At 41.3% G+C, this 26348-nt stretch overlaps 1 protein-coding gene across 2 annotated transcripts in view; it reads left to right on the forward strand.

The window, feature by feature from the left end:
• scube1 (signal peptide, CUB domain, EGF-like 1) overlaps positions 1-26348 on the forward strand; it is a 96730-nt gene that overhangs the window by 469 nt on the left and 69913 nt on the right. For both annotated transcript variants that reach the window (XM_020099780.2, XM_020099781.2), the window contains exons 2-3: positions 3683-3805; positions 22408-22533. In XM_020099780.2, coding sequence (XP_019955339.1) covers positions 3683-3805; positions 22408-22533 — 249 coding nt within the window. The remainder of the gene's footprint in view (positions 1-3682; positions 3806-22407; positions 22534-26348) is intronic.

Below are 26348 nucleotides of genomic sequence, written 5' to 3' on the forward strand. Positions count from 1 at the left end.
TTAATGGCACTGGAAAGTCACATTTACGCACTGTTTCCACACGATAGACAGAGCAGGCATTTCACTTTGAATTCGCTCGTTTCGTAAATAACAGCCCCGATTAATTAAATGCCAGAGTCTTAGTGGGATCTCAGGTTTGCATCACAGTTTTTTCCCGAGCGGCGGTTTACCAGCTTGCAGACTTCACTGGAACTTCTGTTTCCTGCGCGCAAACGTCAACTTGAATGGGAAACCGCAGCCCGATCCCTTGGTTGCACACTCGTGTGAGAGGGCGGACTGTTTTCACATTTCACCGTCTGGAAACGGTGGGTTTAGAGCCGCTAGAGAGCATCTTGTCTCTGGGTTTGAGGGCCTGTCTGGAGCCGGAGGATTGTGTGTGTGTGTGTGTGTGTGTATGGGTGTGTGTGTGTGTGTGTGTGTGTGTGTGTGTGTGTGTGTGTGTGAGGGGGGTCTAACTCCCAGGAGGGACAGGCAGGCAGCATGGGCCCAATATCGACCAGGCAGCAGCACATTGTTCAGCCTCCCACCTCTGTGAAAGGGTGAAGAGTCAATACTGAGACAGTGAGGACAGTGGGAGCACATCCCCTCCCCTCCGCCCTTGGCTTGGGCTGCAGCACTGGACAAATATTTATTGTATATTCAGTTCTATGGTTTACAGACAGAGAGCAGAGGCCGAACCACAGGCTGCTTCCATCCCACAGGCCTGACGCACACCAGCTTTTTATACCCTAAAGGAAGCATCGGGGGATTTGAACAGGGATGCAAAGGTGTGCTGAATAGGAGGAAGCAGGGGAACTCTGTCTCCAGGCCCCCCCCTCCCTCTGTGTGTGTGTGTGTGTACACTGTGTAATGAGTTGGTCCTCTGCCCTGGGATTAAGGCCCAGATGTGACCAACTCTTCTATCAATAACCTGATCATTTGGGGAGCTGTTAAACCCTCTATTCTCCGGATGTTGTTTGAGGCTGGACCTTGACCTTAGACCTCTTTCTCACTGTCATACAAAAGGGCCAGCGATTCTCTCTGACACTTTTAAGGATATCATGGGACTGATTGATTGGAAAAAGCTAATGCGTCCTGGGTGATGGATCACAAGTGGACAAATCTATGTACAGGTGGGACCACACCCAAGAAACTTTGAGGACATATTCGAGATCTGATCACTCAGGCCACATTCAGAAGGGGTCTGGTGCGCATGTGGCCACATTCTTTTAGCAGTGTGTGTCCTGGGCCACCGTGACGGACCGCCTACTCATCTGACATCCTCTGACATGATGACCTAAATGGCCATCGCCACAAATTGATTTTCTATTTCTTAAAATGGGTAAATTTGTTGTTTCATTATAAAGCTACATGGATTGATTCACTCTCTCTCCCCTGCTCTCTAACTCCATCACACAGACAAACACTAACACATTTTCAGACTGCTTAAAAAATGCGGTCTTTGTGAGCAGAATGGATGTATGTTTCTATTCACATATAGAGAAGGAGAGTGAGATCTGATCACAAGTGGCTATTGGAGACACATGTTAATGCTGCGTGTGAACTGACAAACTGAGAGCTGTCCACTTTTAATCAATCAATCAAATCAAATCTTATTTGTATAGCTCATATTCACAAATCACAATTTGTCTCATAGGGCTTCAGGTCCGACATCCTCGATCCTTAACTCTCAACAAGAGTAAGGAAAAACTCCAAAAAAAGCCCTTTTAACAGGGAAAAAACTATCAGCTGTCACCATAATCCACAATCCACTGTCATGATCCACTGCCTCCATCAGGATTCCCCATCGTGATCCTATAGCAGTATAACTAAGAGCAGGTCCAAGACAAGCCTGGACCAGCTCTAACTATAAGCTTTATCATAAAAGAAGGCTTTAAGCCTACTCTTAAACGTAGAGAGGGCGTCTGCCTCCCGAACTGAAACTGGGAGATGATTCCGCAGGAAAGGAGCTTGATAGCTGAAAGCTCTGGCTCCTTATCTACCTTTAGAGACTTAAGGGACAACAATGCCTAAATTCTGGGAGCGCAGTGCTCTAGTGGGGTGATATGGTACTATGAGCTCTTAAAAGTAATCTATGATGGTGCCATATTATTAAGAGCCTTGTAGGTGAGGAGGAGAATTTTAATTTCCATTCTAAATTTAACAGGAAGCCAGTGTAGTGAAGCTAATACAGGAGATATGTGATCTCTTTTCCTGGTTCTTGTCAGGACACGTGCTGCAGCTTTTTGGACAAGCTGCAGAGTCTTTAACGACTTACTGCTGGAGCCTGATAATAAGTTATTACAATAATCAAGTCTGGATGTAACAAAGGCGAGGACTCGTTTTTTTTATTCAGCCTTTTATTACTTTAATCGTATAAGCAATTACTCTTGCTCTACCAATAGTCATAAAAACCTGAGGTAGATGAAATAAGAATTGCCTTTTTAAATAAAGATCTAATGACTGCACTTGAAGATAGTGCTTTGGTAGTTACGACTATAATGAATCCAGACTGACATAAACACTGATGAGTCAGGCTTTTGTGTTAAGTGCACACAACCAATGTGCTTCAATCATCCTAGATTTTATTTAGAAAATAAGAATAATCATGGTGTAACCCAGGATATTTAAATATACCTAGTTACAGATGTTCCTTAAATGTATCGCCTTAAAGGTCCAGTGTGTAAGATTTAGGAGAAAATAATTTATTGGCACAAATTGAATATAAAATAACCTTAGGGATGTCTTCACTAGTGTGTTTCATCAAAATTGTATTAATTGTTGTTTTCTATACCTTAGAATGGGCCCTTTATATTTAAATACTTTATATTTACATAGAGGGGACCCTCTCTACAGAGGCCGCCATGTTTTTTACATTAGTCCAGACTGGACAAACTAAACACCTTTTGAGTTTTTATGACATCTGAAGGCTACCACAGGTTCTCTGTCATGTTTGGAAGGGGAGGGTGAGGTGAGGGGTGTTCAGCTGCCACATGCAATTTCACCACTAGATGTCACTAAATTCTACACAGTGTACCTTTAAGCTATTACAAGTCATGTAGCTTCCTAAAGTCCCTTAAATGCATCACCTGCAAACTTTCGGTAGGTGCTGCTAAGCGACTGCACACGGTAGCACACAGCTACCGCAGAGCGTGTGGCAAGACGTACACTACACCAAATGAGGCATTCATTTTGATTCGAGGGGGAGGCAGGGCCTTGCTTATTTGCAGGGCCCTACCACGTGAGCAGTGAGCGAACAGGGATATCCGACTCTAATGTTCAGAAGAAAAATCGCTTTCCTCACACTACCCATTGCTGCAGTAACTCTTTTCAGCCTCTGTCAGAAACGTTTGGTTTTAGCTCCTGTCCTTTTAAAGCCTGCCTCCCACTCTACTGTGATTGGTCAACCGCTTTCAATGTGTCCACTCTTGCTTAACCTGGATTTTTAGGTTTGCATTATGCAAATGGAACTGTGATGTTATACGACTTCACCTACAGAATCGGCTCTACTACTGACGAGGGGCATAAGAAGCAATGCTTTCTGTGGGCGAGGAGAGACTTTGGGCTTTTTTAACTTTGCAGACCTTTTACAAACACAAAAAACACGTTTTATCACTATAAGGGGAAAAATGAAAAAGCATAATATGTCTCCTTCAAGTAAAAGATCCCAAGAGACTAGGATGTTGATCTTCTGTCTGTACAGATGCAGATGAGTGTGCAGAGGGTTCAGACGACTGCCACATCGATGCCCTGTGCCAGAACACGCCAAAGTCCTACAACTGCATCTGCAAGCCGGGCTACAAAGGAGATGGCAAGCAGTGTGAGGGTGAGTGACCTTCCTTCCTTAAGACTCTCCTCTCCCCTCCCCTCCTCTCTTTTCACCTTTGTCACTAGCATCATGCTCTATAGAGCCTATACATGTGTAGGCTTCCCTTCATTGGAGCTGGAAACACTTTTGCAGCATATCCACTACTGTATGAACTGTATTGCCAAATTAGTGCATTCACCTGGGTTTCATGTGCTGATAAAACCCACATGTCTGCTGCAGTCATTTGAGCTGGGAGTAAATGCATATTGAATCCATTCCCACTGCAGACAAATACTTGATGTCAGTGTTTGTTGGAAGATCTTAGATTACAGCTTGGAGGATCGGGAGTAATATAACTGGGGGCCAGACTGTGCTGAGATTTAAAAGTTATCAGAAGAATCTTAATCTTAAGAATACTAAAAAATGTAACCTAAATGTAACATGTAAACAGTGCGTTGCAGTAGTCCAGGCGTGAGAAGACAAAAGTGACTCTAAGTGTTTCTAGGTCTAGCTATACATTCATTTCCCTAGAAGAACCGCATCACCTGGTTTAAAATATAAGTAAATATGCACATCATCCGCACAAATTAAAAAAACTGATAATGTTTCCTGCTGGAAGTCTATGAAGGGAAAATAAAACTGGAGAGAGTAGAACCCTGTGGTATGTTAGCGGAGCTGAAATATGAAAATTCTCTATTTAAGGGCAGTTGACTGAATAATCTATTGAGAAGGAGGTTCTGTATAATAACGTACCACATACTCAGTTTGGACTTGGATAAGGATATGGGCCAAAAAACCTTGAGTGGGCCATCCCTAGTTGCCACAATCAGACTGTCCCATCAGATAAAGTCAAACGTGAGCAAGAACGGGGCCTATGATGTAACAACGGCTTTGACAGCTGTTTCAACCCCCCAACAAGTTCTCCTAATTAACAGGGAGGAAGTGTACTGAGCGTGGTGTTAGGGTGAGACGGGGGCAGTGCCTGGCTGTGCATTCACACCTCCACTCACTTCTGCCTCAAAGCACACCACAGCTGGAGCCTGCCCACTCTCTCTCTATCTGTTGTTCTCAATCCTACCTCACTCACACACACACGTACTGTTGGGTCCACTGCACACGATAGAGACAGAATGTCTTTCTATAAGCGATGCTCCAGTGCTTTTACATTTACAAAACTGGCTGGAGATTGAAGGATCGTTTGGTCAACTACGACATGGGTCTTATTTTTGTAGTTTTGTCCGTCATTTCCGTCAGCTACAATATGATGCTTGTCACGATAGTATTTAGAAATGGATGTTAAAGCTGGAGGTGTATTCCAACAATGCACTCTTTGCACTTACAAATCTTTTTTCATCACCTTGATAGGCGCCTGTCAGCTCCAGCGAGAGAAAACAACAAATCAATTCCTGTGAGAAACGTCACCTGCAGGAACCAGCGTTAGAATAAGTGTGTGTGTAAATAACAATTATCACCCAGGAACCCCATGGATGTTAAAATGAACTCTTCTCTAAACTGATTTATTTATATTCATCTATTAGTGTGTCATGTAAATATTGAAAACTGAAGAGCTTCAAGGAAAATGTGAGCTGATGCATGAATACCAGCACCGGTTATAATTCAGCTTATTTATGTCCTATCCTATAAACTTGCTGCTATTCAAGAAATAATTTTACGTTATAAACTTTAAATCTTTCAGAACAACATCCCAGTGTAAGAAAAGCACAGTCAACACTAATCTCAGTGTCCCGTCAGAGGATTAAATCATTTATGAAGGAGTCAGCTGTGCATATTACATTTTTGGAGCAAGTGTGTGTCTGTACTATTGAGTTGGTCTGAACAAGAGAAAACAGCAGAGGGAATGATTTGCTGCCCGGACTACCTGGCAGAAGGTCAGAGCAGCTTCGGTCAGCGTGGTGGTCAGGTCACCGGTCTTATGTGTCAGGTCAGGTCGGGTCCAGAATTGATTAAAGACGCAGGTGGCCAGCTGATACTGAGCTTTGCGGGTGCGCAGGGGGGTTTGGGAAACTGGAGCCTAGAAAAGCAGGTGTCGTGACAGAAGATGAAATGTTTTTCACACGTCTGTCACATTTAAGCTGCTCTTAAAAAATACACTGAACTCCAGACAGAGGCTGTATGTGAGAACGCAAATGTCAAAGTCAGTTGCTCCGGACGTTTTCCAGGAACTTTTCCGGCAAGTCTGGGAAATGTGATAAAAGTAACCGAATGAGCCCATGTGAGAATGCTGGATGAAAACGTTTTTAACATGCAATATAAAAAATAAAAAACGAAACAATACAACTATCTCTGAATGACAAAAAGACATTTTGGGAATTTATACATAATTTCCTGCCACCTGCATGCTCTGTGTTCCAGACATTCTCTCCTGCTGTGTTCTTTATATGTGAAAGGAGGGCTCTGGACCCAATTTTGTAGACATATAAAATAACAAATGTGCTTGCACCCATCTGAGTGTCCATGGTCTATTGGTCTTAAAATGCAGCGTGGTCAGCAGCATTGTCGGTGCATTGATATCTTGTGGCTGTGGAAAGTGATTAAGCAACAAAAATCCGGTCAGAAGTGAGTTGTACAGTGTACTATTATTTAAAAGACGCATTTTAAAAATACAAATTCATACACAACGTACACTGTCTCTCCCCACATAACGCATGATTTGCGGTTATCAGGATAATGTCAGGTTTAATTCAGAGATTTCAGCTCTACGAAGCTTGTTGACTTCTTATTGGGATGAATTTCCCATGGTACTTTATGTTGAATGGCTAACCTGCTGTGGAGCAGATTAAATCCGAGATAAGAAATAAACTCATATAAATGCAACGCCTACTGACCAATCAGTTCCTTTGAAACATAGCACATAGGTCGTCATTCAGACAATGAGAATACATGTACATTACACATTAATGGAATGAAAACACAAACCAAAAAATTATAGTCAGATCTACTTGCCCTAATCAGTTTTGCTGTAAAAAACATTCACACAACACATACACATTCATACAATCTGCAATTCTTTTGCTAGCTGTCCCTCCTGCATTTAGCAGCTGTAACCATGTTTCTTTTAGTCTGAATAATGTGTTTGTACTCCTCGTATTTTTCTCCTCCAAACATGCAGCTCCTCTGCCAGTATGCTTGATTGGTCATAAGCAGTGAACACTGTCTCTTTTATGTCCACACACTCATATCTAGTTTAGGAAAAACTGGGTTGACTTTGATCATTGAACAATGTTGCCCTAAGTATATGGGAAACTGGTCAACAAAGCCAGTGCCTGGGCAAACCTTTTAGAACTACTCTCGGCTTTTATTTGATGTTTTGATATCCATAATAAGATATATTTGTGGTTTTAAGTGCCCCTACATCCAGCTCACTTTCCTGGGTTTGCTATACCCAGAGTGCCATGAGGTCCGCAAGGGGGCTATGTGTGATGACAGAATCTATGGGGGACATCAGGGAAGTGGGACAGCAAGAGTCGAATGAGGCAAGTGGAATACCAAGACGAGGAGAGGGAGGGAAAATGGGATTCAATGGAATTTGTTGGCACTGCAGACAGATGGCGATATAAGGGTGAGTGCATGGAAGGACTGTCTAACGACGGTGGCGTGATGACAACATGGTCGGGAAATTAGGGTGGAAATATGCTTGGCCTGGTTCGCAGTTACAGACACCAGACTGTCAAGCAGTTTATTATTTTTTTTTTAGAGTTCTGTGAGTAAGTCAGCATTTAGTCGATGCTCAGCCACAATTACAGCTGATTTTCAGTCTAAGTGTAATGCATACAACCTGACAATGGGAAACAGCAAGATGAAAATAGTCAAACGATTGGTTGAAGAAAATCATTCAATTATTGGAATGTGAGATTAAAGATTTCCACCTTGGGTTAAAAAGGGCTGAAGTGAAATCAGAAATTCTCAGTTTCTGTGCAGGGAGGATGAAAAACCCTTTAAAAAAAACAAGTCCATGCAGAATTTCTATTTGTAGCAGCCTTTAATGATTGTAATTGATTTCCACATCCAGCAATTATGGAGCAACCAGAAGATTCTGTAACACTTTATATTAGGGAACACACAAAGTGAACATATCCAAGCACTTGATCGTAATTCATGTACAACAACTTCCTTACTTACCATCAATAAGCAGTAATCAGGAGGTTATTAAAGGGAAAACTGTTAATCAATGGAGTAGTTGCAGCATAAGGTCATTAAGAATAAAGCATTAATAAGTGCTTTATAATGACTAATAAAGAGCCAATATGCCTCTAATATCCATGCTAATAAGCAACTAGTTAATGGCTTATGTGTTCCCTAATATAAAGTGTTACCGATGATTCATTTGGTTTGGTCTTTAATAAATGAAGTCTACTGTTCCCTCTGTTTGAGCTGTTTTTGGTCTCCATCCCCTCCTGAGGGAAATCTGTCCGTGTAGCTGCTAAATGTTCCACTTTGTTCACCAGCTGATCTCTTATTGAATCTATCTGGTGTTTGCTGCTGTGCAGGTAGAAGATGGTGATCTTTTTACAGCCGAAAACTGCTGCTGCTACGAATGACCCCTATGAGAGCAGTTAGAATGGAACAAAACAGAACAGTTGTGGTGCTGCTGGTTCATCTGATGATTCAACAAGTAACCCCTTACACATGGTCACATTGTTTTCACTCTGTTGTTTGATGTGTTGTTCTAGAGTCAATCACATGAACACATAGACTAACAGGTTAACCTGGATGGGACGTCACAACTTCAGCTCTTTTTAGAGCATTTTCCACTCACTGCAGTGTGTTTTCTTTTTTTTCTACCATCTGTGTGTGCTGCTATCAATGTCAGTTTTGTTTTGGATTGTGATTGTGTTTATTACAGTGGACACACACGCATAGTCGAAACGAGGTGTCCCGAACAGCAGCTGCTCCTCTGTCCTCTGAGAGGAGACATCAGGAATATGATCTTCCTCCCCTGTTGTCTGAGCTGACCTGCTCTACCAGCCACTTTATATCACATCACTTCACCCACACACAGTTCAAACAGTGGTAAGACTGAGTGAGCGATGCACTCAGCTTTGATGGAGCTAGAATGTCAACAGCATGTGTGCGTGCATGTGTCTCTCATACACTCTCCATTTTGTTTTTGCCGAAAATGCCAAATTTCATGTGACTTTATTAGATAACCTCTATTTTCTATCATGTTGAGTTGATGTGATTATGAAATAAGGTTACACTTATACATACATTTATTTAAAAACCTTCTGGTGCTGGTATTTGTACGTATTATACGCAGAGGAGGTCAGTTGAGTAGGGGTTCCTTCAATGTGGTCAGGACCGCAATTGTTTAAACTGCTAAAAGAATGTGAACACACGTGGCCCAGACCATGATCTGTCCGCTATCCGTGCGTTTACAACTGTACCTGCAGCTGACGCATCACAAAAACCACATGTTAATACCTATGTGTGTGTGTGTGTGTGTGTGTCAAAATGCTCTCTACCCACTGCCTCCTGACTGAACACTAAGATCTACCAAACTCCCTGCGGTGATGAGACAACAGCTTGTGACAGGGACGCCAAATGAAGACGAATGGTGGATAGGAGTTGACCCTTGACCCCAGAGATTAGATATGGGTGCTGTAATTCGCCAGCTGTGTTTTCCATCAACAGGCATTACAGGCCACTTTGCCGGCCAGTGCCATTAGCGGTTCTACTATTCCTGGAAGCACCTGGAAGCAGCAGAGCCTCTGTGCTTGGTCTCCTCACGCTGCAGGTTGTCTGTGCCTCTCTATCATCAGCATCACTCCGTATCAACAAAAAATCACTCAGCAGTCTAGTAAATCAAAAAGTGGATTGAGAAATTAAAGCTAGGGGTTCAGTAACAGTTGTTTTTACTCCCCTCTTTAAGGATTGTGTGATTTGGCTCGGAAAAGTATGATGTCTCCACAGTGTTATTTTAAATTTTTCATCTTATCAGACTACTCTGTCTAGAGTGTGTTTATTCAGAGACCTTGCACCCTCTTCATATTCCATATTCCTGGATGTTAAGTGCTATTTTGGACTGTGATGCCTAGGGAACCTCATACAAACAAATCTGTTTTGTTTCTCTATGACGGTTCCGGATGGCATTGTCATCATCATATTTTTGAATGTATTATTTAAATAGAAAATTATCACATTTGTTCCCCTTATGATCCTCTCTTCTTATGTATCCAATTTATGGGCAAAAGAGCTGTCAATAATAACAACAATAATAATAATACATTGTATTAATACATACAGCAACTTTCATACATAAAATGCAGCTCAAAGTGCTTTACATGAAATAAGAAAGATAAATAGGTAGTTAAGAAAGCTAAAAATAGAATAAAGCCAACAGTCTTAATAAAAGAAGATATAATCGATTAAAAGCAAGATCACAGAAAAAGGTCTTGAGTTGTTTCTTAAAACTATCAACAGAAGTAGCTTGTCTGATGTGTGGTGGGAGTTTGTCCCAAACCTTTGGTGCATATCAAGCGAAAGCTCCTTCCCCAAACTTTTGTAGTCGGTTTTTCTGTAAATGGTTTGTATTTATATTGAGCTTTTCTCTGTTGGCCACTCGAAGCTCTTTATAGAACAGTTTGCCATTCACCCATTCAGTGCATCTATTAGCAGCACTTTTTGTTCTTTAAGTGGCAATTCGTGGTTCAGTATCTTGCCCAAGGACACTTCGGCGTGCAGATAGGTAAGACTGGGGATCCAACTGGCGACCTCCTGGAGGACGACCACTCTACCCCTCAGCCACAGCCGCCCGAGATAAGAAATCATTCAGCAAGTATTTAGCAGGTAGAAGACCTGAGAGGACGGTCAGGAGCATACTCCGATAAACAATCTGAAATGAAAGAGGGTGCGGTAGCTGGAGAGATCATTTATAACTTGATTTGGAGCATCAGAGTCTTCTGGCTCTACGGAGAGATATAATCGAGTATCATCAGCGTAACAATGATTCAACTCTGTGTAAAAGAATCTTGTGATCTACTGCATCAAATGCAGCAGTTAAGTCAAGGAGCATCAAGATGCATTTTGTTATCTGCACTCATTCTAAGGTCATTTATTATTCTCACCAGGGCTGTTTCGTTGCTGTGTCCCTTTCTAAAACCAGACTGAAATCAGTTGTGTATATGGGGTCATATGTAGGAACTCATCCAACTGTTTAGATATGGCCTTTCTAGAATTATAGTCTATTCCTCTCTATAAAAACAAAAGTAAAAAGTAAGTAAATATCTGAGCGGCTCAAATAACTGACAGCATCTAATATTGATATTTACCAACAGTGAGCTGGGGGCAATAAGGCTAGGAATAAGGTGTGAGCTACAAAACAGTGTATCCAACATCAAACTTAGAGGTGAACTACTCCAATGTTCCACCTTTGCATGTCTATGCAGGTGTTGGGGAATTCTACTGCATATGTAAAAATAGCAGAACCCCTTCAGTGCCTAACGTGGAGGTGGTTGGGGTTGTGGAGGCAAATGCTGTTAGCTTGAGTGTATCTGCAGAGATGATAATGTGAGAGATGTGATCGTGAACGTGATGGTGGATCAGGGATCATAGGTAGTTTTGGTGGATGGTGGATCATGATGGTGGATTGTGATTGTGGTGGCAGCTGATGGTGGATCGTGATGGTGGATTGTGACCATGATGTTGGATTGTGATGGCATAATTGTGTGATTGTGGTGGCAGCTGATGGTGGATCATGATGGTGGATTGTGATTGTGGTAGCAGCTGATGGTGGATCGTGATGGTGGTTTGTGATCATAATGGTGGATTGTGATTGTGGTGGCAGCTGATAGTGGAGTGTCATCCTGGATATAAGCTATTTGAAAATATCACATCGTCATTTTCATTACGTCATAATTAATACTGCTTCCAGTATGAATCAATGAATGAACCATGAGAGTGTTGATCCAGCACCATTGTAAGGAACTGAAAAATGAACGTGGGAGCATTCATATAAGCTCTCAACTTTTTTATTTGTTGTTAACATTTGCCATTACTTTTCTAGTGTTTATTATTTTGAGCTCATTATTTATGAGTGATTGACCTTAAATCCACTTCTTGAAAACTCTCATGTAATGCTGTTATTTCCTAAAAACATCTCAGAGTAGATTTTGCTTGTTTGTCTCTACAAAACAAAAACTGAAAAATGTGCTGGATCAAGATAATAAGCAGCTTAGTTAAGATAGAAAAAGGCTGTATAGTTAGAAATTCAAACAAATGATTGCTTTGGTTATTTCATTACTTTTATGTTTGAAAAGTAAGCAACACGAACATGGTTAGTATTGAAGATCACATTATTAATTAAAGTTTCAAGGTTCGTGGGGATGTGGCCTGTGTGAGAAAACCCAGTTCGCTCCTGTGCTTTTGTTACTGCTGGGATTCGAGCCCCGGTGACCAAGGGAGACGACCTGTGCTCTCAGCCTCTGCTACATTTCCGCACTACAAATTAGCAGCTTGCAGGCCGCATTGTTCCGGCAGAAGCCAGCTGCCTGGTAGTTCAGCGGGACTCTGTGAGATCACATCCCAGCCAGAATTTTATCATGACTGTTTTCCTTTAAAACAGACTACTGTTCCCCGAGAAGAGCCGTTTCCTCAAATGAACGTATCTCTGAAAGGAAAGCTGCTCCCTGGCTTTCATATGCCGTCGTCTCTTTTTCACAAGCTGTTGCTGGCTTGTTATGGAAAAATTTGAACTTTTATCCTTGCGCTGTCAAATGAAGTGTGTGGGAGGAGCCGTGCATCACTCAACTCCACTGCACATGTGCTTGTGTGTGTGCGTGTGTGAGAGAGACATCTAGAAAAAACATAACTGGCTGTTGATTGTGTATGGTTGTTATAGTTGTTAACCGAACCGCGAATTACACATTCAAAGAATTTTGATAGGATGAATCATGGTTCATCGTTAATCTAACAGAGGAGTATTTTCAGAGATCAGAAAAACTCCTTAAAGAGATTAGTGATGGCATTTCTGCTGCTGCAAAAATAAATTCATCCCAACAATATAAAATGATAATCTCATGAATAAAAATCTCCAACCACAATTTATTATTATTTTTATTTTCGCATACTACATTACTTGTGTGCTCGAACTCATTCTGTGGCACTGGAGTTGAATTTCAGCTGATGGTATTCTTAAAAATGCCATATGCTTGACTGGTTTACATGAATGTCCATATGAAATGTGGTTTCAGGTGTGTTACTGTGGATACTGGTGTAAACAGGAAGCAGTTTTTTTTTTGTGTTGAAAATACTACAGTGGAGGAACAGCGATGGTGTAAAGTAGGCACAGGGATGACAAGGTGGGACTGTTACTGACAGTGTTAGTGTTGGTGTTAGTCATTCACCAACATTAGTCAAGTCCCTACTGAATGAAGACCCTAAATATGGGTGTCTGTGTCAGCCAGAGAAGTCTATTCTGAACAGTATATCTATCTGTGTTCTTCCATTCAACTGAACATGACTACACATTGGATGTGTGTTTAGTTTAGATTACTCATGTTGTAGGGACCTCTATCCCAGTTACACTATAGGGACATGTCATGTTAATGCCTGAACACAAGGCTACAGTAAGAAAGTTAGATCTCTGTATAAGCTGCTTTATAATTTAATATGATAAAAAAACTGTGAAAGTATTAAATTGATGAATCCAATGTTTTCTCAACTGCAGTCTCTATCAATACAATTTGAAGCTTCACACAGTCTGATGCAGACGGGGAGACCTCTTACTATACACAACTCTTGCTGTCCCAGCTGCCTGAGGTCCCAAATGGTCCCAAATTCTGAGACAATGCAACCCCTCTGCCAGCCTTGATGCACACTTGAACACTGTTTGTCCATCTGGAGGGTCTAGCAGCCAAGGAGAGTGAACTGGAGACAGGGGCTCAGCTACTGTTATATTGGATCTTGATGCTTCTTACCTTTTGTAGGGAAAACCCAAGCAACCCAGGCTGCCCAATTTATTGTGGGCCCAGCATGGCATCTCCATCGCAACTGTATCCCTGACCTGCTACACTTTAGAGCAGGAGCATGTTAGCTGTGTGTAACTGTCACAGATGCAGCATTGCCCCTTAAAGTAGAGGTATATCCAAAGCTCTATAGGCTGCATTTCCAAACTATACACCACTACATGCCACTGTGGGAGTGAATTTAGTCTACTCACATATGTTTGCATGTGTACATTCAGACAACCACCACTACAGCATATTTTCTTTGTGGTTACTCGATCAATCACTGGTTAAGTTTGTTAAGTAAAGTAAAACAAATCCTTGATTTAAAATCATCTTTCAATTCGTTTCCTTTATTTCATCCTATCGACTCCTTCTTAGTCCCAACGTGTGTTCCATTGTCTCCATCTGGCAGTTACTGCTTGTATGAGAGGGTCTTCACTTTGTCTTTAAAAGTGTAATTAAGAACTGGCTTAGATATTTTCAGCTTGTAACTAGCTTGTATTAGATAATACCTGTTTCACTAATAAACCGCAGCATAGCTTTTATATATATATATTAGATTTAGAAGGTGAAATGTGTTTGCTGTTTGCAAGGGTGGAACATGCTGCATTATAAAAGAGGTACTCTTCCAGCTTGTGTCTGGAGTCCTCTCGCTGCTCTTCCTTCACTCTGTGCCACAGTGATGAACAACTGACCTGTTTTAGAAACAGAGAGAAGGGGAGACAGGGCATCTCACGGGAACGATGGATGGCGAGGGAGACGGCACAGGTGGGAGGGCGACAAGGAGAAGTGGCAGACACTTACTAGGCCATTGTCTGCCTGGTGTCTGACACACACATCAGATTCATTGAGGCTCAGGCTTTATATAGAGAAACAGTGACCTCATGCCAGCACCTCCAACTGCTTCCCTGTCAGTCTGTGACAGATTATGATTATTTGTCCTGTGTCAACACCTGAGACATATGTGTTGTGCATACCTATCAATAACACACACAAATACACACTGTCGTAATATGTGAGATTCAAAACTGACTAATCAAAAAAAATGAAGATGACAGCCAGGCATTTTGGCTTTGCAGCTTAAAAGGCATGTTCTTAGCCTGTTCAATGGAATGTACAATGCTCTGCTCTAAAAAACTAAAAACATTTTGATTGTTTCAGGTTTTTGCCCTGTCAACCTTTAAGGCTAACAAACAGCACACAGAGACTAAAGACCTGCTGTGTCTCACTGGTGTCTGTTGTTCAGACGGGTAGGGCTATATACTCGACTAAACTAAATACCAGGACACTATGCTATTAAGCTGTGCATCTTTTTTCATGCAATAACAATAGAAACATTGTTAAAACTATTTAACGGATTTTATCAACAGAAACTAGAGTTATTTTACTTTGAAGGAACAAGAAGTGTTGCAAGTTTGTGACATATTCGACAGATATAGACATTGAAACTGAGGTGAAAGTTCATTTTCACTGTCTAGTTTGCTGCGCAGCCCACGGAATAAAATGGGGAAGGCCACAACTGTCTAGAAGAGCAGCGCAGCTCTGGGGCTGCACTTGAGAAGCTAGTCTCACACAGGCAGTGTGTCCCCTCTAACTTCATAACATGGGCGTCTAAATGAAAACCAAGACATTTTGCAACGCACACGCCTGGGCCAGTGTGGCCCGGGCACAACACTGACTTCTGGATTCAAACATATGCAGTCGGGGCATGTCAGGTTATGGCAGGTGTTGAACAATGAACCTGAGGCACAGAGAGACAGGGCATTATTCAAACAGAACCTTACAGGGTATCTTGATAAATATTTCAAGATATCAGAGAGCTGCTGTCGTGTGAAATGCTTCAAATGGGGTTGTGATTACCACGTTCAGGAGAAAAGTCCTTGAGGTGAACTTCTCCCTCTTGTAGTATTCTCAACCTTGGACCTCAACTTTTTCTGAAAGCTCTGAGTTCGGACGCATTTGCAGATGTATTATTATTATTATTAGAGTTGAGTTTTGTGCCTGGCCACCTCCAGAATGTAATTTCAATATTCATTCTCTTATTTATCTTGGTTCGGTTTTGTTCTCCACCAACTCCTCAGAAAAATAGCTACTTGACTATGCTGCTATCATCGTGTGGCTGCCCAGATATCACACAGTGGACTTCATCAGGCACTTCTTTAGAAAAAAGTTGAAAGGAGTGCTGAGACTAAATGAAACCAAAACTACGAGCTAATAAAGAGTTGTGTGAAGCTTCAGAGCTGGGCGATCGTCTTGTGTGGATCTGTCACTGTGAATGATTCCTGCCAGATAAAAAGTGGCTGTGATTTCACACTGACATGAAAATATAAATGTGTGTGTAGCTGATTACCATGCCCGCCCTGACTAGTCGATTCAGTTCAACTTTATTTCATTTACAAAAATAGTTCATGCCTGAACTAAGTCTAGACAGAGTCTCATGGTATGACAAACTTTACAACAGACTTTAAATAGATATTTCTGGATTCCTAACCCCGCTGCTCTGCTTTCACACTTTTTCTGATCCATGACCATTTGCATAATTCTCCCCTCATCAAAGTGCAGCAGTTTAATGATATTTCCTGGAAAGTAATCTGGTGTCGTTTTATGTACAAACTAAAATATGTGTGGGTGAACACATAATAGCTATAAAAAAAAAAAAAAAGAGTGCAGTTACCCTACCACACCATGTAGGAAAAAACATTGAGTTGCATCACGCGGCATCTATCGCAGTCAGTCCTGGGAGAGGGATTTCTCACAAGTGGCTCTCTCTGAGTTTTTAATTGTTTTCGTTATTTGGGTAGTTTTTCTTTCCTCTTGTTGAGGGTTAAGATCAGAGGATGTCCCACTTTGTTAAGCCCTATTAGACAAATTGTGATTTGTGAACATGGGCTATACAAATAAAATCTGATTGATTGATCAAGTTAAGGCAAAATAATTATTTTCTGTAAATGCAGTCATATAATCTTCCAGATATTGTAAACACTTTGTTTGCCATTGATACATTACCTCATGACATATCAGCTCTGTGTACAGTTTTCATCCTTTTTGTCATGAAAATATTGTTCATACTCTTTCAGCAGGGGGCATTGAAATACTGAATTTAGCTCACATTAACCTGCAGACATTCTGTAAAAAATGAATGCAGCATCCTCTCCTCTCCCTTTCTCCTTTACTCCTTTATGCCCTTCAGCGTGTCTGCCCAGTGTCCAGTGCCTAATTCCCTTGATGAGATGTAGAGCATAAACATTTCCCTGGAAATTAAAAAACGTGAGCCATGTGAGTAGAAGCAGCTGCCAGCCCAAAGCTGTCGGGGCACTGCTGTCAGATGTCAACAACAGCTCAGGGGCAGGAAGTGGCACCATTTGGGGCCAAGTTGACCCCTCAAGGCACAGTCCTCCTGCCTCCACCAACCTCTTCCACCCCTTTTTAAACACCATCACTCACACTTATGCAACCCTCTTTCCATTTTCTCCATCACCACAACCCACCGCCTAAACATTTCTTGCTCCTTTATTTCATACAACAAGCTGCTCACCACAGTTGAGTTCCTGGAATGAATGAGTTGAATAACGTATAATATCATAATCATGTTATACATGTGTGGTGTGATTCCATGATAACACCCTATAAACCCATGAATAGAGAAGAAACTACAATACCAAGTATACTGCATATAGTACCAAGCTATTTGTCATAGGCACATCTTTTGGCTTTTAATTGGACAGTTAAAAATACTTGGCTTTTGATATATATATTAATACATATATATACATATGTGTATAAATATATACATATACAGAATCAGGTTTTATTGCCAAGCAGGTTTATAAATACAATGAAATTACTGTGGTTTGGTACAAATAGAAAAACAAAAATGAATTTAAAAATATGTAAAATACTATGAGCACCATGAGGGAAGTGGCTCTAAGAGTCCATGTACAGGGTGGGAGGGGGTGGCCACAATCTTACCTGCACCCCTCAGAGTCCTGGAGATTCACATGTCCTGGAGAGGGGGCAGATTGCAGACAATCACCCTCTCATCAGGGAGTGAAGATGGACTCAATGATGGCAGTGTAGAAGTTAACCACCATCGACAAATACAGACAAATTTGAACCCTTAGTTTTGAATTCACCTCTCATCAATGAGGCTGAATGGTAAAATCAAAAACAAAGCAATTAATCCCATGTATTTCAACATACACTCCTTTCTTAAAAATGTATGAACACAAAGAATACAAACCGTAGTTTTCTGTGTCATGGAGTTGGGGTGAGCACTGAACTATAACCTTTTCATCTTTGGGACCAAAAACAATTTTCACAACTTCAGTCTTTTCTGGATTTACGACACTCCGATATAGAGTTGTCATCACCAGCATTAGGTTGGCAAGAGAGGTCATGATATTGCATAATCTGAGCCAGAGGGAGCATGTAGATATTAAATAAAACAGGCCTGAGAATGGACCCTTGACGAACTCCACATATAATCTTTGTTCGCCAAGAATCAATTGAGACAAAGTAGTCCCAATCCTGTAAGTAACATTTGAACCAATTTAGCACAGTGCCAGTAAGTCCCTCCCACTTTTCCAGTCTGTAAAGTATTATGTTGTGATCGACCATGTCAAATGCTGCGCTGAGATCCAACAATGCTCCAGTACAGCTAGTTCTCTCCTCCAAAGCAAGATGTTAATGTCTTGATGTTGCAAAAAACACAAGCTCCAGGGTGCCCTGTTGGCCTGTATCCCCTCTCTCAACCCCATTCCCTGCCTGTATCTCTGCTACAGCCATCAAACAAAGGCAAGACGCTGAAAAAATACGACCATTTAAAAACAGCTGAGAAGGAAAGGAGAGACAAAACAGGGGGAAGAAATGTGTTTAGATGTGAATGTAGACTCATTCTTCCTGTTTGAAGCAATTCAGGCACCAATTAATCACCTGCTGCTTTTCATTCACCCTCAGTGAAGCCCCCCCCCTCTGCTTTTCTTCTCGTCTGTACCTTCTCCCTTCATCTCTGACAGATGAAAAGCAGAGCACATAGGAGGTGCCACATTGTGCTGAACCGCGCCATCTGAGCTGGCAGCACAGCAAAGTGTCCAAACAACCTTTCCCCAAACAGTCTTTCCAGCTCACCCTAATTGGTTGCAAATGGCCTCTTGGGATGAACCAGTGATGGCTGTGACGAGTTTATATACACAAGGTTCACGCTCTTTAAAGCACCAGGACATTTTTTGTATTCCTTCAAAACGTTCTCTGTCGTCACACACATGCAGCGCATTCAAAACTGTTGGGTCAGTTTTTAAAAAAAATGCTCAGGTTACTATTTCATATTTGAGTATCGACTGCGATGGGATGATATATTTATCTTCTCATCTAATCCCGGTCATGCTGCAGTGGCCTTACAAATACAGAGACAGCGTTCCTTTGTCAGAGATCAGACAAACATAATTAAGATGCACTGATGTGTGTTGGCCTGGGTAATTGGCTTCCAGTAAACATGTCTGTGTCTCTTCATGGTGCAGAATGTGGCACTGATTTGGCTTTTGTCACAATGTTTCGAACTACACAAAACGTCTTTGATGAGGATCTTTGAGGTTAATGTCTCGGATTCTTCAAAGAGATCACATTCAAGCCAAAATCACCATGTTAATTATCTCAGAGGAAGTGTTTTATGGATAAAAAGCATGGTAACAAATGTGTGTGTTTATGTATTCATTTTAAATCCTTATGTTTGCACTTATGGTATGTGAGTCATTATGAACATTTGCTGTTTTCTGTATCTGTGAACACAAACCACTAATTTTTGTTTCTGGGGTGTGCATATATTCTCAGTGTCCATGTCTGGGTTATGTCCTTTTGCAGGATGTGGAGGCTGAGAGCCATGTTTGTGTGTTTGTGTGTGTGTGTGTCGCTCACTACTGCTGTGTGCCAGCTTCTCATTCCTGCTTGGAGCCATCAGCCTCCACCCATCATTCACATCCTGCGACGACGGTCACTGATAGTTTTGAAAACTTCCTGAGAAATTTTGGAATCCAAACAAAGAAACTCTGGAGTCAAGGTGTGAATGAATGTTGATACCTGTGAGTTGTAGACCGACCCTGCTATTGCTACATCAACCTGCCTGTTTATTTGAAGCTGCTTTCAGACATGCACTGAACCCCACAGATCCTTTGTATATTCTCCGGAGGAGGTGCATGTGTGAACGCAAATGTCCGAGTGAGAGGCTTCAGATTAGATGCAGACTTTCTTCACCTGGCCTTCGATTTTAAGTCCATGGAAATTCAGGAGAATTTCATGTGATTGCACAGCAGGGGATCCCCACTGGATTCATCGCCAACAAGTGGGAAGTGATGACAATTATAACACGCAACAGACACAACAATGGAAAAAAACAACAAAAAGAAAACAAATATTTCCCTGGTGATTAGATGTCATACACTTAGATGCTGGGTGTGAAATATCTGGGGGGGGGGGGGGTCTTTTAAAAGCCGACTATGTCTAATATAAGTTGGGCAGGGTTTTCGTTGCATTTATTTTGCAGCGGTGGCCCGTCCTCCCCGATGGCCACTGGGTATTTCGAAAACTACATGGAAGACACAGACAAAGAGTTTGTGGTTATAAGAGCTGTCTGTGTGTTATAAAGAAAATCATGTGATCTCTGCAGGGGAGTTATTATTTTACTTCCTGCCTCTGCCTCCAATACCTTAAATATCCCGTCAGTCAGTTCGAACCGAAGAAGCTTGAATGAGAAGTGAAATTTCTTCGTGAAACACAAGAAAGTCCAGTTGCCGATGTACACTACCATGACCTGGATGAGTGATAATCTTGACATCTGGATTCATATGTTAGACCCATGATAAAAGAAAAGACAATTAATTACGAGTACTAAAGTATTAAAAAAGGAAAACATGTCCTGTGTTTTATGTTAGTGTTGATATTTCCATCATATAACCTCAAATTAATCAGCTGTAGTTGCTGTGAGTGCAAATTTTACTGTAGGAAAACAAATGAAATGCATTGTGAGTCAGGTGTCTTTACATGTTTGTGATGAACAGTTTAAAATGCGAACTAATAATGTTGATATGAATGCATTATTATTATTTTTATTATTTTATGCCGTTTCAAAGTTAACCTGAACATCTGCTTATTGTTCTGTGGAAATGCTTTCATATCGGTGCAAACCACTTAACAAATATACCAACACCAAAATAGCTGTGACTGGGTAATATCAGCCAATAAAATCAGCTGATCAATTAGTCTGGCTCTAGAAATAAATTCTTGAAACATGTCAATTGTCACATACAGTTTACACTCAGTTTTTTTTAGCCCAGGAGGTAGAGCAGGTCATTCCAGAAGGTCTCCATTTTTATCCCCTGCTCCTCCAGTCTGCATGCCGTAGTGTCCTTGGGCAAGACACCGAACCATAAATGCCCCTGATAGGTGTTCCGTCGGGGTGAATAATGAGGGATAGAAAAAGTACTGTGTATAGTAGTGTCTAGTGTTGCTTGAATGTGTGTCAATGGGGGAATTAGACTTATGACACCTTGAGTGTTCTTAAATACCACAAGAGCTCTATATGAATACAGTCCATTTAAATGTCTCAGAATAACAGTGTGTGGTTACATAGGGATTTTACCTTGTAAAACAATAACAATTGTTTTTTTAAGTCTAAAACTTCTTGATATATTGGTAGACCTATTGTGCTTCAAAAGAAAATATAAGCTCTTGGAACAGTATATGCAACGGAGCGCAATAATCCAACTCGCACTCTATTTGGTTTGAGAAGATACAGAGAATATGATGGTCCATTTATAGCTCCAGAAGCCCAGAGGGCAAATACCTGCACCGTGTCATCCTCAGTACAGAGGGAGGAGAAGGATGTGGGCCACAGTCCTCCTCACTGCCTGGCAGATCTCCTGCTGTTCACACGGAGGGGGTGGACTGTTTGTTTAAGTGGCTCTGCATGGCAACCACTTGTGAGCGGCTCCAGTGAAAGTCTCCGCATGGTGGGGGCTGTTGGGGTGGGGGGGGCAGCATCCATACATGAGTACACACCAGCTGACACTCATATCCTCGCTCATCCTCCTGCCCCCTCCTCACCCTTTCTCCCCCCCCCCCAAAGTGGAATCATCTTCATTAACATCATTCTCTCTTCAACTCCTGATACAGTTATAGTACTGTCACCTGCCACTGATCAGAACCTCTGACCTTATACCCAGACATGACTAATGTCTGCTACCTTAAATGTTTGAAGAGTGTTCAAATTGTGCCACCAGGGGCCATGTGATTGTTTAGAGAGTTGGCTACTTAAAAGGTAATTGGAGACTCAGTGATGAGAACACCTCATCCTCTCCCTTTAAAACAGTATTTTTAAAATTTCATTGTGAAATCAGTCCTTTCCTCTTTAAAATTGTATTTAGAGTTCTTAGACATTATTGTTAACATGCTTGATGATTCTGCATCACTGTATAAAACATCAGCTTTAAACCTTATTTAAGTAATGTCCATTGATTGACAGGAAGGGCTTCTTAACATTACGCACCAAGAAACTTTGACCGAACCGGTGGCAAATTTATGTTTGCAGTGATGGATGGATCTGCAGCCTCATGTCAACTGAATACTTATTTCTCTCCCAGTAACACAGCCATCATTTTCTTTCAGACATGGATGAGTGTGAGAACGATTACAACGGGGGCTGTGTCCACGAATGCATCAACATACCGGGGAACTACAGGTGCACCTGCTACGATGGATTCATGCTGGCCCATGATGGACACAACTGCATGGGTAAGAACAGTCCTGTGTGTGTCTGTGGTAACAGAGCTCCATTCACTCCAACTTTTAAATGACTGTAGAGACTTTGGTTAAAACGGTTAAAGAACTACACCCCATCAAGGTCTCGTCTACGTCCCATCTCGGCGAATGGCAGGATCTATAATTAAAATTTGCTTTAATGTGACATCAGTGGATTTGTGATTGAGAACATCAGTGGTCAGAGGGATTTGTTTATTGATTAACAAAATCAAGCGCTTTCCATGTGTTTTCCGTCACATTAAAATGAATTGATGGCCTATGGTAAGTTATAAATGTGTGTTTGCTTTGCAGTCTGTGTTTAAATATGCGTCAATCTTCATGTATCTGTGGTGCGTATTGGTGAGAGTCTTTGTGGGTGTGTGCAGTAAGAATCTGTCTGATTTACTGTATGAATAGATATGTCAGTCTGTCTGTGCTGGAGAGAATATGCTTGAGGTTTGTGTGTGTGTGTGTGTGTCTTTCACTTAAGCCCATCTGGCTCAACTTGCCTTTCACCCAGAATTCATCAGTCATCATTTGGAGGGTTTCCATCATTTGTCCTTTTTTATATGTCTGGGCTTCATTATTGACAGATCCAACCCACTTAGCCCCAGTGCTGTGTTAATGTCTCAGCGTCGGCCAGACTTCTGTATTTTCTCCCCAGCACAAAACGTAGTCCTGCAGGGATGTGCTCAAACACATTTCATCCCTTAGTCCACTGCTGACTGACATGAGCAAAATAAACGCAGAGCATAAAAAAACATGTCAGTTTGGACACTCTCTGTCTTTTGTGGGATATGCTTTGGCATTCGTAAGTGTTGTAGCTCATGCTTTGAACCTTTTGAGAGATTGAATGAGAGCTTAAGTGCTAGCAGCCAGCAGTACAGAATGGCTACAGGGTCACTTTAGATGGATGACTTTCGGACTGAATGTCAAAGAAAATGCTTTGAAACATTTGCTTAGAATGATGAAAAGGTCTATTACACCAAATGTGAATTCACAACTGAAAATACTCTTTTTCCATAAATGAGTCAAAAAGCAGAGGTTCTGATAGGGAATATAAATATAAAAATGTAACTTTTTATTTGTAATGTAGTGAACTGAAGACCATTCATAGTGGCAAGTAAATGTGGCTTTGTATTACACAGCTTTTAAACAAACAAATCTGGCTTGCTAGTGCTGTAACCCTGACATTATAACATACAGGCACTCATAGGGAAAATAATCTTGTAAGAAACCACAATTATTTTTTTGAAAAGTGGCATTTCTCTACATGAGTAGCCTGCAATATTTTAAAATCCTTCAAAGTACATCAGTGACAACTTGTATTTCAATCAGGAGTCACTTCGAATCAACATTTATTGATAAGCCCACAGCAAGTGATGTAAATGTTATAGTCTTTTTTGACGTTTTAGACCCCTATATGGAGATCGGGGTGGAGGTGGGTTATGTGTGTCAGAGGAGAAGGGATGTAAAGTTTGACAGTAGCCGCTTGATTGGCTGGAAGAGACTCTGACAATCTGATTGGCCATTTAGAAATGCCTACAACCAGCTGATCAAGAGAGTGAGAGATTTATATTAATTACGTCTAAAATTAATAATAATAACAATTAACTGCTAATTAAAAGCCACACTGCTAACTTCTAGCTCTCTTCTCCAGTTGAGACCTCTCTCTAGCGCTCTCTCTTTCACCCACTTACTATGCACACAAATGCACAGTGAACTATCCATTTAGGGAAGGTCAGGATGCAGAGCAGGTCGTCCTCTGACCAGGAGGTCTGCAGATTGATCCCCGGAGCGTCCTTGTTAAGAACCCCTGACAGCTGTACCAGTGATAGAGAAAGCGCTGCACGTAGAAGCACTGTGTGAATGTGTGCGTGAATGGGTGAATTTAAGTACAGACCATTTTCCTACCAAGTCTGTCTCAAACCCACAGCAGATCTCGCAGCGATGATAAACTGCTCTGTGTGTTTACCTGCTACTGCTGCCTCTTAACACTTGACTTTTTTCACACACACACACACACATTTTCCCTCGGACATTTGCACGTGTTTAATAATATGTGCAAATATCTGATCTCATAACAGTGAAAGCGGAGTCAAGGGCAGCTTGACAAGCACTCTTTAGAGGAAATAAATAATTTCCTGGATGAAACATTTGAATTCCGTTTGAATGAATGATTACTTTGGAGCCACTGAAAAATTCATCAGATGAAGCCAACATTAACAACATTGAAGAGGAGTGATATAGAGACTCGGGTCCCACAACAGGTCAACTGCTGCAGGAGAAAAAAGCTGATTCTTGTTGCCTCCATCTAAAAGATATGGATGGTCCAAACACTTTCTTTTTCAGTGTGGAGAGATCAGACAGCTGGCCTGTCTTAGCGTTGTTATTTACATGATTTCTACAAAACACATAATGTGACAGTAGGAACACATGCATACAAGTGATGTTGATGCTAACTTGGTTGCCTGAACTTTGTGGCTCAGACTTGTTGCTGTGATGCAACCAAGAGGACCTTCAGTGAGCCATCCTGTTTTCCTTGGGTCTTCTCACCAGCTGGGTCTTTGTCGCAGCCCTCTACCTGCCTATGCTTCAATGGGCGCATGGATCGATTGGTTTCCAAAATGTCTTCATTCAGACTTCAAACTGCACAAAGACTGCATAACTGTGGACCAAGCTGGTTTTGGCACATCTCATCTGCTGCTGAGAATTGCTGGGTGATTGGGTTTTGAGAAACAGTTTCTCCTCCTCTGACCTGGGGTTGTGGACCTTACTGGAAGTTTTCACAGCTCATTGCTGCAGGCATGGCATATTTTTAAAATTGGATGTGACACTAGGCATTTGTTTTTTTTTTTTTATGGAACCTTGGTTTCAACAATTTCATAAAAGCTCAAACACTGCATTGCGAGCCAGTGTCAAAGAGGCTGGCTGTACTCATCGGTTGAAGTTAACAGCAACCTCTGTGGAGGCCCTGGGAGTGATGCAACATCACCTCTATCAGGCTTATCTTTCTTTGAGTTCACTTCTTCTCTTTGTTTATATGTTATTTTATTTTTTACCTTTACTATAATAGGTGACATTTTGATCATGTTTCTTTGCATATGTGTACCATCATGATTTTGTCATTATTTATAGTGAAACTTTAGAATGAAAGTATAGATTTTATAAGGTGGAATTTAATTCAACATCTTTGATTCATTTTACTCAGTTCAGTTTGTAAATAATGGGGTTAGGGTTAGGGTTAGGGTTGAATGCTTATTACTTGCTTGTTTTCAGTTATAACTATTTTGGAATCATTTCAGAAAAAAACAAGTTGATAAGTTATATTTTGAAATAAATAGAAAAGACAGATAGAACTCTGGCAGTCAGCGGAGGGTGCGTTCCTGAAAATGTGGGTGTATTTCAGGTATGATGCATGTTTGGAAGGACTAGTCTATATTTAGCCCGCTTTGAGAAGACATAGCACACTGCAGATTGGGTAATGCGTTCCTATGTGTTGACTCACAGATAGCGTACCATCACCAGCCTCTCTCATGCTTTGTGTTACTGTAATCACAAACTGTTGAGATAAATAGCACCCTATGATACATAGTAAATCATATAAACGGAACAGCCTGTAGTCAAACCGCTGCTTAAGCTAATCTCTGACCTTTATCTTCTCACCGCCCATCAACCCAGGATCTCAGTGTTTGTTACTATGTCTCACTTTTAAAAGTCTCGTTCAGCGGGAGCTATACTGGCTGAGGACTCATTGCTCTCACACACACTCCCTCCTTTATCCCAGTGACACACGTATGCATGAAATG

Source organism: Paralichthys olivaceus, chromosome 23 (genome assembly GCF_024713975.1).
Source record: "Paralichthys olivaceus isolate ysfri-2021 chromosome 23, ASM2471397v2, whole genome shotgun sequence".
Classification (NCBI taxonomy): domain Eukaryota; kingdom Metazoa; phylum Chordata; class Actinopteri; order Pleuronectiformes; family Paralichthyidae; genus Paralichthys; species Paralichthys olivaceus.